Source organism: Solanum pennellii, chromosome 12 (genome assembly GCF_001406875.1).
Source record: "Solanum pennellii chromosome 12, SPENNV200".
NCBI classification, from domain to species: domain Eukaryota; kingdom Viridiplantae; phylum Streptophyta; class Magnoliopsida; order Solanales; family Solanaceae; genus Solanum; species Solanum pennellii.
This window is the reverse complement of record NC_028648.1, coordinates 4825094-4841307: the sequence shown is the minus strand read 5'-3', so window position 1 is coordinate 4841307 and position 16214 is coordinate 4825094. Positions and strand designations below refer to the sequence as shown.

General features: G+C 35.4%; 3 protein-coding genes, 1 non-coding gene and 1 pseudogene across 5 annotated transcripts; 3 read left to right on the top strand and 2 right to left on the bottom strand.

The window, feature by feature from the left end:
• The first annotated feature begins 23 nt into the window (after positions 1–23).
• LOC107007598 lies at positions 24–3777 on the top strand (annotated as a pseudogene). The gene is made up of 2 exons (XR_001455128.2): positions 24–1113; positions 3447–3777. The product of XR_001455128.2 is annotated as a trihelix transcription factor ASIL2-like (transcript).
• A 595-nt stretch (positions 3778–4372) lies between these two features.
• LOC107005954 (E3 ubiquitin ligase BIG BROTHER-related-like) lies at positions 4373–5095 on the top strand. Its single transcript, XM_015204597.1, has one exon. The coding sequence runs from the start codon at positions 4373–4375 to the stop codon at positions 5093–5095; it is 723 nt and encodes a 240-aa protein (XP_015060083.1).
• A 257-nt stretch (positions 5096–5352) lies between these two features.
• Positions 5353–5426, bottom strand: TRNAT-AGU. Its single transcript has one exon. It is a non-coding gene; the product is annotated as a tRNA-Thr (tRNA).
• A 551-nt stretch (positions 5427–5977) lies between these two features.
• On the bottom strand, positions 5978–10886 carry LOC107007599 (protein CONSERVED ONLY IN THE GREEN LINEAGE 160, chloroplastic-like). Its single transcript, XM_027913632.1, is given in 10 exon segments — positions 5978–6295; positions 7103–7171; positions 7911–8006; positions 8541–8632; positions 8738–8818; positions 8958–9053; positions 9140–9215; positions 9299–9348; positions 10496–10726; positions 10729–10886. Coding segments are annotated over 10 exon segments (1017 nt in total). The 5' UTR covers positions 10816–10886; the 3' UTR covers positions 5978–6156.
• A 2181-nt stretch (positions 10887–13067) lies between these two features.
• LOC107007068 (14-3-3 protein 8) lies at positions 13068–16074 on the top strand. The gene is made up of 7 exons (XM_015205535.1): positions 13068–13313; positions 13839–14145; positions 14260–14347; positions 14712–14821; positions 14901–15049; positions 15717–15772; positions 15861–16074. The coding sequence occupies exons 1-7, from the start codon at positions 13241–13243 to the stop codon at positions 15861–15863; spliced, it is 786 nt and encodes a 261-aa protein (XP_015061021.1). The 5' UTR covers positions 13068–13240; the 3' UTR covers positions 15864–16074.
• Positions 16075–16214: the final 140 nt, after the last annotated feature.

Sequence of the window (16214 nt, the reverse complement as noted above, 5' to 3'; positions counted from 1 at the left end):
CCACCCACCCACCCTAACCGAAACTTCGTCGGCACATTTTTGTCGATGTACCGTCGACCTAATCACACTGATTACTTCTCACCCTCTTTTCATCTTCTAACCCTAATTCCTCCACCACCGTTCAACAATCCAATTGCGCCATCGCCGCCTCCTCACCGTCTTCTCCGATGTCCGACGACGATCTCGTCGCCAGTCCATCCTCGAATAACAATTCTCCGTCGCCGTCTCCCTCACCTCCACCGTCTTCTGTAAAGAATGAACTAGCAACTCTTCCTCCGCCGCCGATGATCCCGCCGGCGTCGACTCGTCCGGCTGCATTTCCGGCTCGAGAGGACTGTTGGTCGGAGGCGGCGACTCATACTCTGATCGAAGCGTGGGGTTCTCTCTACGTGGAGCTGAAGCGCGGTAATCTCCGGCAGAAGCACTGGCAGGAGGTGGCTAACGCCGTTAACAAACTTCACGGCAACACGAAGAAGCAATTTCGCACCGATATACAGTGCAAAAACCGCATTGATACATTGAAGAAGAAGTACAAGATCGAGAAAGCTAGGGTTTCTCAATCGCACAGTCGGTATGTCCCGCAGTGGCCATTTTTCAACAGCCTCGACGTCCTGATCGGCGATAATTTCAAACCGTCGCCGTTGCCGGTGACGGTCGCTCCTCGACGGAAGACACCTCCGTTGCTTCCTCCTCCAACTTCCGCCGTTCCGGTTGGTCCACGGTCAAAGAGGCCGGCGGCAGTCATGGAGGACGTCGTTTCCCGGAGAAATTTCTCTGCTATGGCTGCAGCTGCAGCTGCTGCTGCCTCCGAGGATTCAGACGAAGAGGAGGAGTCGGAAACTTCAAGTCCGGCGACATTTACTGCCAGTGCTCCAAGTAGGAGGAAGGAGAGTGGGGCATTGACAGAGGGTTGTAGCAGGTTAGCTGAAGCAATAGGAAGGTTTGCCGAGATATACGAACGAGTTGAAGATGCTAAGCAGAGGCAAATGGTGGAATTAGAGAAGCAAAGAATGCAGTTTGCAAAGGATTTGGAGATTCAAAGAATGAAACTCATTATGGAGTCACAAGTTCAGCTTGAAAAGCTTAAACGCGCGAAGAACAGTTCACAAGCTGGTGAGTGACTATGTATTCCTAGTGGAGAATTTGCTGTTTCTTTCATTATGTTTGATTTTTAGATAGCAATCCAATTGACGGTCGTGTATGTATGTATGTACCTACTTAAGTATGTATCTTAAAAGAACCTTTCAATTTGAATGTTAGATACAAAGATATATGAAGATTGAAGATGTTTCTTATTCAAGTTGTTAGTTGACATTTAATGTTTGGGTAGTTCCCGATCGATCATAATGATTGTATATCATTGGGTTTGTTTCTTGATTGCTCCTTTGCTTCAATCTGGGGTTCTTCCTGAGTAAAGACGGATTGAGAATGGTGTTGTCAGTTGCTTGTAGGAACTAGTGATGTAATGTTCCTTTTCTTTGATCTGTATTTGTGCAAAGAAACACTTGATGAAGTCGACAATCATAAGGAACATACTCAGTGACTAAGAATGGAGAATAGGTGCTTCTCATTGGATGTGAATTGGCGGTGTGTTGTATTTCTGCTGAGTTATGTATGGAATCTCTTCTTGCTGATAGAGTTAATGTAAAAAAAATTAACCCTCTTTGTTTTGTTGGTCTAGTCTAGCCGTCTAGGAGTTGATGCATAAATTTTCGGATATGAGTTAGTTATCAATAAGGTTAACTGATTTGAAGATATATATGAGGTAACATATGTTGCAATCACATATATTATTAATTGATGGCGAACTTTCCTTATACAAGAAGTATTCAAGAAAGTAGGGAGTTTTTCAAAACAAATGTTGTTCTCCACAAAGTACATCGGATCTTCTATGCAGACTGCAATATACTAGAAATAGAGGCTATTCCTCTTCAAAATCAGACATTACACTAATCAAAAGCTATCTAACTCCTCTCCTTCCATCGAATCCACATAAGTACTAGTGAGTCAAAAGCCCGTGCTCTATGCCTTCACTCGTGCTTACATAGGCTCAGTTGTGCAACACCATCTTTATTGTTTGACTTCGACTTGCCAATCTCAAAGCTGCTGAACAAAATCTTTCTTGGAATCAGCTTCTGAGTGCTTATACAAGTCCAGGCAGTAGGTTTTATTCTACATCAGTTAGTTATGTAAGTAAATTGTTTAGGTGACAACCTTTTGGACCAAGTATGCGTCTCTCACTTTTTTTACCATTCATTGTGTAAATTTCTTATCTTATTAGCCAATAATGAAATAAAATGATCCATAAACCAAATTATTACTTGAGTTTCTTTTCATCCTGAGGCTTAGAAGATTGAATGCTTTTATGGTTCTATGAGGGCTTTGACCAACTGTTGGCTACTCTTGAGATTATCTTCTCTTTTTGGCAATTGGCATAGTACTATTGTTTTCTGTTAAGGTTTTTTTTCATTCCCATAACTCTTACTACTTACTAGCTACGTAATGCATCCTCCAAACAACCCCCCGGTATCTAACTGGGATAGTAAGTTCGAATGAAGTTGTATTTTTCCGAGAAGTACTTTATACTTCAATTGAACCAAATTTAATTTGTTCTATTCAATTCATGTTGAAGTATGCATGTTGCATTTTTGTTACTCTCTCTTAAAATTGCCATTGGACTTTTTTGAAGAATATTGTTACTGAAACATTTTGTGTTGACATCTCTTGAACAGATTGAATTTAAAATGAAAATAGTCACTTACTGATGTATTCCGGAACATCATTGTTATGATCTTGAGACTATCTATTTACATTCCTGAAGAATTGTTGATCTAGTTACTGCAAGAAAATCTTGTGATGCCACTAGAGATCTGCGATTGGTCTATGATCTATATCCTTAGAATAACACTTAGTTTAAGCTTCATAGGATGGCTGATAAGAGCAGTAAAGATGCAATGCTTGTGTCTATGTGCAGAACTTTTTGTTGCATTAAACAAATATATTTGCTCTGTCATAAATGTGCATCTCCGTGTACCATGACGCTTATAGAAACTATAATAGTTCAGTTGTGTGAAGAAAGCTTCATTACTCTTTTATTTTAAATTACCATTTGCTCCTTCTTTACTTCCGTCAAGGAAATTATGACTGTTGAGCTCTAATTATGGAATTAGCAGCCGATAGGGTCAGTGGTAAAGCGTTTCTTAACTGTTGCTCCACTTTGGTAAAGGGAAGGTTATTGAGAAGCTCTGCTGGTGCACTCTAGCTCCTAAATACTTGAAAGTTTCTCGAAAAGAAGAGAATCCTGTCATTTTTGTTGCCTTTTCGTACCTTCTAAATATTACGTAAAGCCAGTAATGTGCCATTATTATGTACTAATTGCTACTCTCTGGATGTTAGCTTGAAATTCCTTTGATAAGAAGTTCATGAGTTGCTATTTTTATGAGCAGATGGTTACTTGTACAAGGAATGTTGAGTAGAAGAGTGCATTTTTTCCACGAATCTTTCGGAGGTGATACATAAATTTTGGTTAAACCTTGCCAAGAGTATACTAGTTTTATTGAAGATGAGAGGTAGATACTAGTTTTAGGCTTGAGTTTTAATGTACTTTTTTCTTTGTGACTTTAAAAAGAGTTTGTAACTTATTTCTGTGTAAAGTGATTTGCCTAAGCCAGACCCTCATCCCTGTCTTTGTTACATTCCGACTTTAAGCTTACTTTCTTTCTTTATTTCTTGATTGATTGATCTCGTGTGAATCGGATCATGAAGTTCCTGTTTCTACTGTCTTGGTTATATACATCTCCCACCAAAGTTAAAACGCGTTCTCATTTCTTCTTCAACGTTAGTTTCTGTTTCTAGCTTTTAGTATCAACTTGGAGGAGGATTTTGATTGATATTTTTGGTTTGGTTAGACTGCATTTCCCCAATTTTTCTGCATTTGTTTTTGAAACCAGTTTTACATCAAACTTTGTGAAGGACATATTGGGTTTTGTTAGTAAATTAATTAAATGGGATTTTTCTTCTAGACCTAAAATATATGTAGAAATATTTTTTATTTTGTTACTGGTTCAACAGAAAAGTTCTAAACTTTGATATGATTTTGTAATTCTCTTTTATATCAAACTTTGTGATGGACACATCGGAATTATTAAAAATAATAACGTGTGATAATTTTTTATAGAAACTTGTGGGGAAAGCAAGAAAAGAAAAGGAAATAAACATTTTAGGAAACTATTTTTCCCAATCAAATTGTTACCATAAATATATATTTTGCTTTCCAAATCAAATATATTTTTCCTATATATAGGTTTACATTAACAAGTAGATCCCATTCTAAACTTTCTGGTAATCTAATACAAAACGCAGGGAAGAAACAATGTCTCAACATGATCAAGTTCCTTGTTGTTGTAGTCGTACATTACCACCTGACGCCGCTCTCTTGAATCGACTACAACACCTCATGCCTCCTGTTGATTATAGTTTCATGTCTCATATTAAGTTAGAACATTCAGATATTGGTGAAATTGAAGAAGAAGAAGAAGAAGAGTTGTTGGATGAAGATAGTATGGAAGAAGACGAGGAAGAGGAAGAGGAAGAGGACGAGGAAGAAGAAGAAATCGTGAATGAGTTAGAAATAGGAATGGAGTATGATATACATGTGCTTGATCAAGGCAATCATCAAACAAGTGGAAGAAGGACTAGAACAGCTCGAATGCAAGTGAATACTAACTACATTCGTTACAATATTCAAGTGCCTCAATCCATTCTTGATGACACCTATACTGATGAAATTGAAGACGAAGAAGAAGAAGAAGAAGAGGTGGTTGAGGAAGAAGATATGTCTGAGTATTTTGAAAAAAGTACATGTTATGTTACTTGTGTTATGGACATAGACGCCAACGAAGATGGTGAGGAACAAGATGCATGTGCTATCTGCTTGCTTGAATATAAAGAGGAAGATAACATTGGCACACTTCAATGTGGCCATGAATTTCATGCTGAATGCATAAACAAATGGTTGCAGAGGAAAAAATCATGTCCTTTTTGTAGAGCTTCAGTATTGCCCACAAACACATCACTGTCTGACATTATTCTGTAATGATTCATATTGCAATCACAATTCACCTTTTTTTAGTCTTTTACCTCATTCTTTATTCTAGTTTTTACCTATAAATGTTATGGTTCACATGCTCTGTTAAACACGACAAACTGTTATAACTATTTAAAAATCAAAAGTAGCACGAAAATCTATATCATCGTCGTTCTAACTAACGGACATAGAAAGGAAGATATATATATACCAATATGAGAAGCAAAATTGCAATAAAAAATAAATGGAAATAAGAAAGGATTGATTGCTCTCGTTGAGAGTCGAACTCAAGACCTCCCGCTTACTAAACAGGTGCTCTAACCGACTGAGCTACGAGAGCTTGTTGTCTGAATTATACAGATACACATATTATATAAATTTCTCATTGTCCTACATTTATTTTGGTTAATAATGCGAAAATAAACTTTACACAAAACATTTTCTGTCACCGGTGTATGGTACGGGCATTAGAACCTAGAAGAAATCTCGAACTCAAGATCTTTGAAGGAGTACTTAGCACTCCACCACGTGACTAAATGACTGTTTTTTTTTTTTAAAAAAAAATTGGGATGTTTTATCAGGTAAACAATAGTATGTACACACCATTGATTGGGAAAAAAACTACTCGCAGGATCCGAGACCGGACTCTCAATTATAGTATTTAAAGTCCGATGTTATACTATTTTCCCAAATTATTGTTAAATGCACTATCTTCTTACTTACTAAACACAAGAAAATACGTAAGAAATTTTATTTTTTTTATGATTGTGGAGTCCAAACCAGCTTATTTGCACCTTGACTAATTTGACGAAATACCTACCATGATGAGTTACCAGGTGAGAGTAAACTCAAAATAGGGACAAACGATATTTTCTTGTGCTCCTTGATAAGTTAAAGTGTCTAAAAGGGTATGAACTCAACATGAAAATTCATTGTTGCTTTAACTATGCACCTTGTTCTAAAACAAGAAAATGTTGTAGTAAATATGTATATACCTTTTAGTAAACAAAATATTGAGATACAAAAGCTCATCAATCCTACATGAGACTTTGTAATTATACCTATTATAATTATTTTTCTGTCTTCTTCCCTACAATTGTCACTGCCTCTTCAATTGCTTGTGCAAAAGTTGCAATCTTGTAAGTGAAGAACCCCACTAGCATGGGTATCAACTCGAGGTGCATGAGTCCATACTCCACCGAAAGGATACTGAAAACATACCAAATCCATACGAGTTGTAATTTGTAAGCAAACAACCACAACTAAAGCTTTTATTCACTGTAAAATCATCAGTGTGTGCTCCAGAACAGTCGAAGAATAGAGTCTATAAATGATTCTTAGGTTCATTTAGTAACTAACGAATTCAAGCTACTATAGAATGGTTGATAATACCCGTTCTTGTGGTATTTCAACTCTTCATGAATGAAGGTGACTAATTTCTTGGTACTGAATCAGAAATTCACTTCGATTTTTGGTATCCTTGGGACATCTCAAACTAGAAACAAACACATTCATAATTTTATTTGACGCTATTGTTCTCTTCTTCATTGTTTTCTAGTATGGCTCATCCCTACTATATTTGCTATGCATACTTGTTTTTTTGATATATTTTACTTGAGCTGAGAGTCAATCGGAAACAACCTTCTACCTTCACAAATCAGAAGAGCTACGGGTATGGTTGTGTACACACCATCCTCCCCGGACCCTGCTTGTTGGGTTACACTGAGTATGTTGTTGTTTTAGTACATTAAATTGAAATTCAAGTGTCAATAATGTTCCTCAGCTTGCTAAGTTTCTTTTTTGTTCTTCGTCTTAAGTGGTTAACTTCTAACTTTGGTAGACCAAAAGATGTAATTGAATCTTGGAAGTAAAAGGTGAATAGGAGAAACTGAAGCTCCTTCTAACCATCTCCAATTTCTTTATCCGTGCAGAAACATTATAAGAGAAGTTTCCTTGCGATAATTATTCAATCCGCACATGTTTTAACGAAATACAGTGATAGTGGAAGATCCTTACCCATTCCACCGGTTATAGATCATGACCAAGACAACAGGAACCAGTAGCCTTGGCTGCCCAACCGCTCCCCTGCAAGTAAAGCTTTCTCGTAAGTTAATTAATCAGAGATCAAACTAGTCCCTTATGGCATATGACTACGGTTCCTATGTCAGTTAGGGATTCAAGAATGATTCATGTTGTAGGTTTCTATTTACCTACCCGTTGCTTAATAGCTTAAAATCCTGGAATCAAGAAATTATCCACATTGAAACAACTATAGTATAGCTGATCATGTACACTTCTAATTTAAACCCTTTCTTTGATATGACTGTCAAGGGTTTAGGTCTAAGAAACCACAATTAACAATGATGAATCTGCTATCCTCATTTCCTCAGTCGCAAAATAGTTTGGTTGGCTATATGAATCGTAAACATCTATTTATTTCATTTGAACATGTTTTATGCCAAATTACCTCTGATATAACATTTCTCATTACTGGTCTTGTAATCATTTTATAAATTACTATAGCATAGCCCTCTTGTTACACTCCTCCATTTCAGACATCCAATTCAAATTACATGTGTTACAAATTCATTTATAATTTTAATTACCTAAAACAAGCTCTGTCTAATGCCATTTCAACTTCACTCTTCTATGTGGGGCAAAATTGCAGTGCACACATTTTGTCTTACTTATACTTGTATTAACTCAAAAAACCCTCATCTCTAGGGTACTTCTTTATAGTGGACAGTAAAAGGTCATCAAAATATTGGAGATAAACATGCACAGAAAGAGCTATCAGCTAAAGATTGCATCACGAAAAGCATACTTGATAAGCGCTTTGGGTCCATCTGTCCTTAGAGAATCCACACTGTTCCCCAACATACGCATGTACATCAACGATCCAAGTAGTCCAGCACCATAACTGGACAAATGGAAAACGTAACATTTTATTAACACCAAATATATGCATGCACATGATAGAACCAAGTGGCCAAGCATCGTCAATGGTCATAGAAACACACAATATCTTATCAACATCAATTTTAATAGCTTCATGGAAGATGCGCAGATCACCCACCAACTTAATCCAAAAGGCTGTTCAATCCTTATAACAAGTTTGAAAAAATTCGACAAGCAAAACAGAAATAAAACAGTCACGACTTGATAAAAGATATACAAAGTATACTAGAAGATCATTTGGTCATTTCATTGTATGAAATGGCTATTTGTTCAGTAACAGTATCACCTTTTGAAGGATAAAAGAAGCAAGTGAAGAGTTGCTCCGTTCACAAATATTATTAACGTTAGAAACCACACGGACCAATATACTAATCAAAGGAAAGCTAGTTTAATGGATAAGGGGTTACGTTAAACTACAACATCACTTGATCAGACCATACATTCATCCAGAAGAGATTGAAAATAACTAGAACTTCTAGAAAGATAACTAATTTACCTTGCTGCAATTTCAGGAGAATAAGAGACATAGGCTGAAACTATGCCAACACCACCAATCCCAAGGGTGAGTAACTGTAATTTGTCCTTCAACTGAAGAGGAAAGAAACACAAGTATTTTAGAAGTGTGAACTTGTACGAAGTCAACAGATCTCAATCAAGAGTATGATTCATGTGGAGAGAATAATAAACATGCACCTTAAGATACTGCTCCTCTGACTGAGCAGCCAAAATATTTGGGTCCTCTTGTGAACGTCTTGTTTCTCGTAGTAACACTTCCTGAGGGATGGATAACTCAGCATTATAAGGTCCAGCAGCATACTTTTATATCTCAGGAGGGAGACATTTTGAGCCAAAAAAAAAAAAAGAAGTACCAAATTTCAAGAAACGAATTCTTTAGGCAATTCTAGAAACATACACTGCCTCCAGTTGCAGCCTTTGCAGCCCTATCCCACTTCTCCTGCTCGCGTCGTGTTGGTGCTGGTCTCCATTTTTGAGATGCACTTACACTAGCCTGAAAACTAATTTCAGCTTGAACAAAGTCTGTAAAAAGAAAATAATGACAAATAGCTAAAGCTAAGTGTCTGAAAATTGTATTACTTTATTTTCCTCGACTTCAGCATCTAGCGTAGGTTTTGAAGGGGTTATAAGCTTCTTGGTTAGGTCAATTTCCATACTGCATCCTCCAATGCAATCACATTAGAGGAAGAATGAACTGATATATATCTATTCAAAAGAAAGGTTAAAGACGAATCCCACCTGTCAAGACTCATAACTCTGTTTAAGCTAAGAAATCCAGATGACTCTTCCTGTTAAGATCAAAATGACATAGTGACAAACAAATCAAACAAAGATCAAAATGACATAGTCACAAACAAATCAAGCAACCATTTTAACAGAAATGGTATTAAGCAAAATGCCGAATTTTACCCTCTATAGTAGTATAGAGCTCCTTCAGACTAACACACTACACAAACAAATCGTAGTTTCATGCAATTTAATTTTAATAAAGAAAAAGAACTAAAAGAAAGGGAAGAAAATCATTTGATGACCAACATTGTTCTGTTCCATTTTGTGGAGAAAGCTAGGGACTATCATGGAAAGATTCCTCAAAAGACATAACAATTGACTACAGGCAGCACAACAGAGACCCTTAATGTAGTCCAAGTAAAATTCACTCAACTCCAAACTACTCATACTCAATTGTTTGAATTTTCAGTAACCAATACATTCTATTCGGGCCTATTTCATTTCAATACTAAATGATTCATCCTTCAAGACTAATCAAGGATATAATACAACTACCAGGTCATCTAAATTGCACACTTACCTTGAACCAAACAAAGAATCTCCCCAAGAAAACCAGACATAACTAAGGTTTGTTCCGTTTGGAGGAAACCATTTTCTAGGAAATGCTTTCCAATTTTCTCTTGTTCGGTTAGTTAAAAATTTTTGGAAAATATTTAATCTAGGAAAACAAGTTCCTTAAAGATAACTTCACTAATAGAAGTAGGGAAAACAAATTCAACAAGTAGCATTCCACATTGATTGTGTCCTTTTCACCCTCCAACACACCTCATCTTCACCCCCACACTCCAACCCGGTACGACCTCCCATAAATCTATCTAGCTTACATACAAAAATGATCTTAGGACAATATTTATTGTTTACACGCTGAAAACAAGAAAATAAGTATAAAAACTCACTTATTTTCCTGCAAAATCTTTTCCATAGAAAACATTTTCTTTCCTACGGAACACACCCTAAGTGCATACAACAACTAAGTTAAGACAGCTCAATTGCCTTAAAAAACTTGATAAGCTCCTTGCTCCTAAATCCTAACCATAACATTTCATATTATCAAAACACCATGGAATATGACAAAATTCAAGAAAATACTAAACATTGAAACAACAAAAGCAAAAAAGATCAATATAAGTAACATAAAGACTGTACCTTTGCAGGAGAAAAGCGAGAGACAGGATCCTTTTCTTGAGGGTCCTGAACATACTTCTTCATACGACCCATAAATTCTTTATTCCAAATAAAATCATCAGAGGTAAGAGGATCTTTATCCTCACCCCAATACTTCCTTAGCTTAGTTGTAGTTGGTGGTCCTCCATATTCACCTGGTGCATCTCCAGTAGACCATTTCATAGGCTTTTTTTTGGGAAGAATCACTTTGTCTGTGTTGGGGATGAATTGCTTGCAGATTCTTGAGATTTTGGTGTGGCTGTAGAAGTCACTGAGAGGTAGTAGCAATTTAGAACAGCCATTTCTTTGGGTTTCTTTTAGGATGGGAAAATATGTGTTAAATGATCAAAATGTTTGTTTTTTTTTTTGGTTTGGAAAAAATTAGTGGAAGGGGAAAATCTGCTTACATGGACCATTTAAGAACAATGATTCAAAATATTACAATAAAAAAAAAACATCCATTTTAAAGAAATAAAGGAAAAATATACAAATATCCCTCGATTTAGATTCGAAATCTCAGAAACACATTTATACTATACTAATGTAAAAAAAAAGTCAATCAATATTGGAATCACAAGATAATGTCACGTAAATCGAAAAGGGTAAAAAGTTATTAATAAAATAAGTTCAGTAAATAAAAAAATCTTAATAGTATAAGTATGATTCTGAGATATCGAGCATAGATTAAAATAAATTATTTTTAGTCCTGTCAAAAATTATTATAGATCTTGTCGGGCTATATGAAATAAATTTCCATAGGTCACCAGAAAAATTACTACTAATTGACTCAAGTGTGAAAGATTTTGTGGAAATTAATCCTTTGTCCATTAAGTAAATAATTTATTTTCAATTAATCTAATCTTTCGAGAGAGACCATGAGTTTACATGCTTCAATTTTTATAGGGAAAAGGGTCTGATATACCCCTTAACTTTGTCATTTGGAGCTGATATATCCCTCGTTATAAAAGTGGCTCATATATGTCCTTACCGTTATACAAACGGCTCACATATACCCCTGCCGTTACAAAATGGCTCACATATACCCTTCATTTAACGGAAGTTAAAAAATTAGTTTTAAATTTATATTTGTTACTTCTAATTTTTTTTAAAAATTATTTAGGGGTATATATGATTCTTCTATCAAAGTTCAAGGTATATTTCAATTTTTTTCATACATAAATTATTTTTTGACTTCTTTTATTATAATTATTTGAGTTTCTTATTCTTATTTTGTTTTTTTCTTTCATTCCTTAGTTTAAAGAAAAAAATTTAAACTATTTTTTTTTGTGTGTATTGTAATTTAATTTTGTATTCGAAGAAAAAATTTGGTCATCTACAATAAGTTTTACAAGAATATTAGTGAAACATAAATAAATTTGATTATCAAAATAATAATTATAAATTAGTCATTGAAACAAAAAAAAGTAAAAAAAATATGTTTGACGAGGATTAAATTTACTCATATGGTATTATATTTTTTAGAAAAAAATAACAAAAATTTAGATCAAAATTATTATTTTTTTCATTTCCGTTAGAGGAAAAGGGTATATGTGAGCCATTTGTTTACAAGTAGGGGTATATATGAGCCACTTTTATAACGAGGGGTATATCAGCTCTAAATGACAAAGTTAAGGGGTATATCAGACCCTTTTCCCATTTTTATATGACAATAAACAACATATGAATGTCCTCTTATAAGTAAGGTCCGTAGAGGATATTATATACATGACCTTATTCTTATTAAGTTAAAAGTAAAGAAACTTTTTTCTATTGATCAGTAAATTATATCATTTCTATTCTGGAATATTTATCCACTATAGACTTTGTACACTTTTTAGACTTTGCACACTTCTTAAAAAAATATAAATAGAAGAGTAATTTTACTATATCATCCTTTGAATATGATGAATATAATATCTTTTAAAACGTAATAGGAAAATGACTATAATTAATATTTAGGACGAAATTTTAATTATAGTATTGAATTTCTGATAGTATATCCATAATCAAAAAAAGTGTTTGTGATTGTTCCAGAAGAAATGAAACAAAAAAAAGATATGGTAGAGTTAGGATAGCTATTGTATGAGGTCTACTCAATGCTAGATAAAGAGACGCATAATAGATGGATATGAACATTATGAGCTGTCCCGTAATAAAACCAGTTGTTGCTGATATCTTCTTCTCGGTTCCTTCTTCCATACCAGAGCTCGGAGAAGGAAGAGATATGAGGGCCCTACGGTGAATCTGGACATATAAGAGTTTCAAATCGAATCTCTTTAGAAAGAAGATTTTTTGTCTCATGGTAGCCTGCTCCAGTCGACACCATAATATCAGATTGGGGAGGAAGATCAGAATTAGAAATTGATAGAAAATTATGAACTAAGTATAAAATTATCCATTCATTTTATAAAGTGAACGAATATTATTAAACATTTCAAAATAGTATAGTCGATAAATATTGTTAAACTGAGGAAATACTAATATGAATGACTATAAAAGAATTGGGAATAAATTATAGAAAACAAAGAGTTAAAGATAGGAAAAGAACATTTACTCTATCTACAAGCCCCTCTTTTGATATATTTTCACTCTTGTTGTGTGACTGCTGAAAAATCATTTTCAAGTAAAAAGAACATTTTGTAGCTGCTACACATCAAAAAGGGTGAAACAAAAGAAGAAAGAAGATAAAAATCTCCATTTTTTTCAACTCAAAGAGAAGATCGGAAAATGGCTTCATCCAAAGAACGTGAAAACTTGGTATACATCGCCAGGCTTGCTGAGCAAGCTGAACGCTACGATGGTTAGGGTTTTGTTCTTCTTCTTCATGTAAATCAAATAGATGATTTTTTTAATTTTATTATATGCATAGATCTAAGTTTAATGTATATGTATCTTTAGTCTACTTGCTTAACTAGAATAATTTTAGCAAAAGAGTTGATAATCAAAAAAGCAAACTTCATTGCTTCGAAATTTTAAGTTTTAGTTAGTTGCTAAGGTGCCTTAGGTTAACTGGTAAAGTTGTTTTGAGCAGAAATGATTTTGCTTACAATAGATCCTTACGGTCTGGAGGTTGATAATTAGCGTAGAAGGTTTGAATGAAATCGGGCAATAGAGTAGTAGTTTTATTCTTGTTAGAAGGAAGTCGGTCTATTGGAAACAACCTCTCTACCTTCTTAAGATAGGGGTAAGGTAAGGTTTACGTACATTCTACCCTCCCCAACGCTACACTCCACTTGTGGGATTACAGTGGGTTTCTTGTTGCTGTTGGGTGTTCAGAACAGATTCACTGTTGATTAGCTTTGCTTAAGTTTTTCGTATGTTACAGAGATGGTTGATGCAATGAAGAATGTTGCGAATCTGGATGTTGAACTGACAGTGGAGGAGAGGAATTTGTTATCTGTTGGTTATAAGAATGTGGTGGGATCTAGGAGAGCGTCATGGAGGATCTTGTCTTCCATCGAGCAGAAGGAAGATGCTAGAGGAAATGAGCAGAATGTGAAGCGGATCCACGGGTACCGCCAAAAAGTAGAGTCAGAGCTCACCGACATTTGCAATAATATCATGACTGTGATTGATGAGCATCTGATTCCGTCATGTACTGCTGGTGAATCAACTGTGTTTTACTACAAAATGTGAGGCTTGGTGTATTGTTTGTTTTGAGTCGAAAACATTGAGTTTGTTTTTCTGGAAGTTAAGAACTTCATCGGTTGTTCATTTTAGTCAGTTTGCTTTATCTTTGGGTGCAGGAAAGGAGATTATTATCGATATCTTGCAGAGTTCAAAACAGGTGATGACAAGAAAGAAGTTTCTGATCTGTCTTTAAAAGCATATCAGGTATGCAATTGCTATAAACCCGTAAGAAGACAATAATCATCTCGTTTTCTGCTAAACAAGAAGACACTGATACATATTGTCAGTCGTATATTTGATTGTTTCTAAAGTGAACGCTAGCATATGTTCTGCTAAGCAGCCTTTACATTGCTGTTGGAATTAAGGGCTTTTCCAAATGGAATTTGATGGCATTTTCAAGATCTTAACTTCATAACATTTTAAATATTATGTAGAGCCTCTTTACTTGTCCCTTTCTCCCGTTCCCGTATCTTTCACGTTTTAAGTATAGTGTTTGTATTTGTTTTCTTAACATGCATATCGTATTTCTATCTACTTCCACTTACTGGTCATTCTAAACTGTGTACAGACGGCTACAACTACTGCAGAAGCTGAATTACCGATAACCCATCCCATTCGGTTGGGTTTGGCTTTAAATTTCTCTGTTTTCTACTATGAGATAATGAACTCCCCTGAAAGGTTTGTGCGGTTTTGTGTTTATCGTAGTTTATCCACACACGTTCTTCAATCTCAGTTGATTATACTCTGTGTTCTTCAGGGCTTGCCAATTGGCTAAGCAGGTTTTTGATGAAGCAATATCTGAGCTGGATAGCCTCAATGAGGACAACTATAAAGATGGTACCTTAATTCTGCAGCTTCTGAGGGACAATCTCACCTTGTGGACGTCTGACATTCCAGAGGATGGAGGTATGTGCCTGTCTTGATCTCAAGGTTGCTTTGGTGCTTACATAATCCTCGTAGCTGGTTCATTAACTTTCTACCTGCTCTTTTCTCCTCGTAATTGGATGAGAGAGATCTTTAGAAGAACTAGTTCATCTGCAGTCTTTTAGATGACATTCAGTGTGGAATGCACTGTACTGTTACTCTATTATTTTCGGGAATTAGAACACCAGGCAGCAAAAATATAAGTTTTAGGCATCCCTTTTTGTTTGATCGGAGAAGGAAGGAATCAGGCTGAGGAGATATTAATATTTTGTAGGATTTCTTTCCTTGTTCATACAGTGTTTTATTGGACATTGGATGTTTACTAAGGTTATATTCTTTAGGCATCAGAATAATTCCGACAGCTGCTCCTCTACTTGTAATTGAGGTGACCTTAATTGACACTGGTAGTTTCACACGCACTTCATTTGAATGTGCATTTGCAGTTAGGAAGTGTTGCCTTTAGAAAGGTTTTATGATTAATATGCAGCACATATAGTTGAGTTGACAAGGGTATAACAAAGATCCTCATCCCATGACACTACAATAATTCAACTGTATTGAATGTAATATTGTCCTATTTCACTATTAAGAGAAAACTTCAACTTTACATATTATTCATGTTGAATCTTTTTTTTTTCGGTCCTAATAGAAGAGGCTCCAAAGGGAGATGCTGCAAACAAAGTGGGTGCAGGCGAGGATGCGGAGGTGGGTTCTTCATTCATCTGCTCTGTTTTGGTATTAATAAAGCTTCCCTATTCATTCTAAACCACATCTTTTTGGTATGCTCTTGCAGTGATGATCCAAACGAGTAGAATGTACCATGTGTATTTGATTAAAGGAGGCTGGTGAAACATCTGGTGGATTGTTTGTCAAGTGCGAATAGATAATTGTAAGGCCCCAACAAATGAATAGATACTTGTTTATTGGATCTGTCTTGCTGAAGATTGTTTTCACATTAATTGATGAATGCATATCATTTGATTTGCATCCCCATTGTTCTTTTCTCAGCGTATAGCTAGTCTTTCAGTCTTGAAATGATTGGTTTGCTTGCTCTAGGTATATGTCAGATGACTACACAGCTAAAGAAAAGAACATGAATGCAATCAAATCATAATTTTAAACATTACTATGAAATAATCAAGGAAAG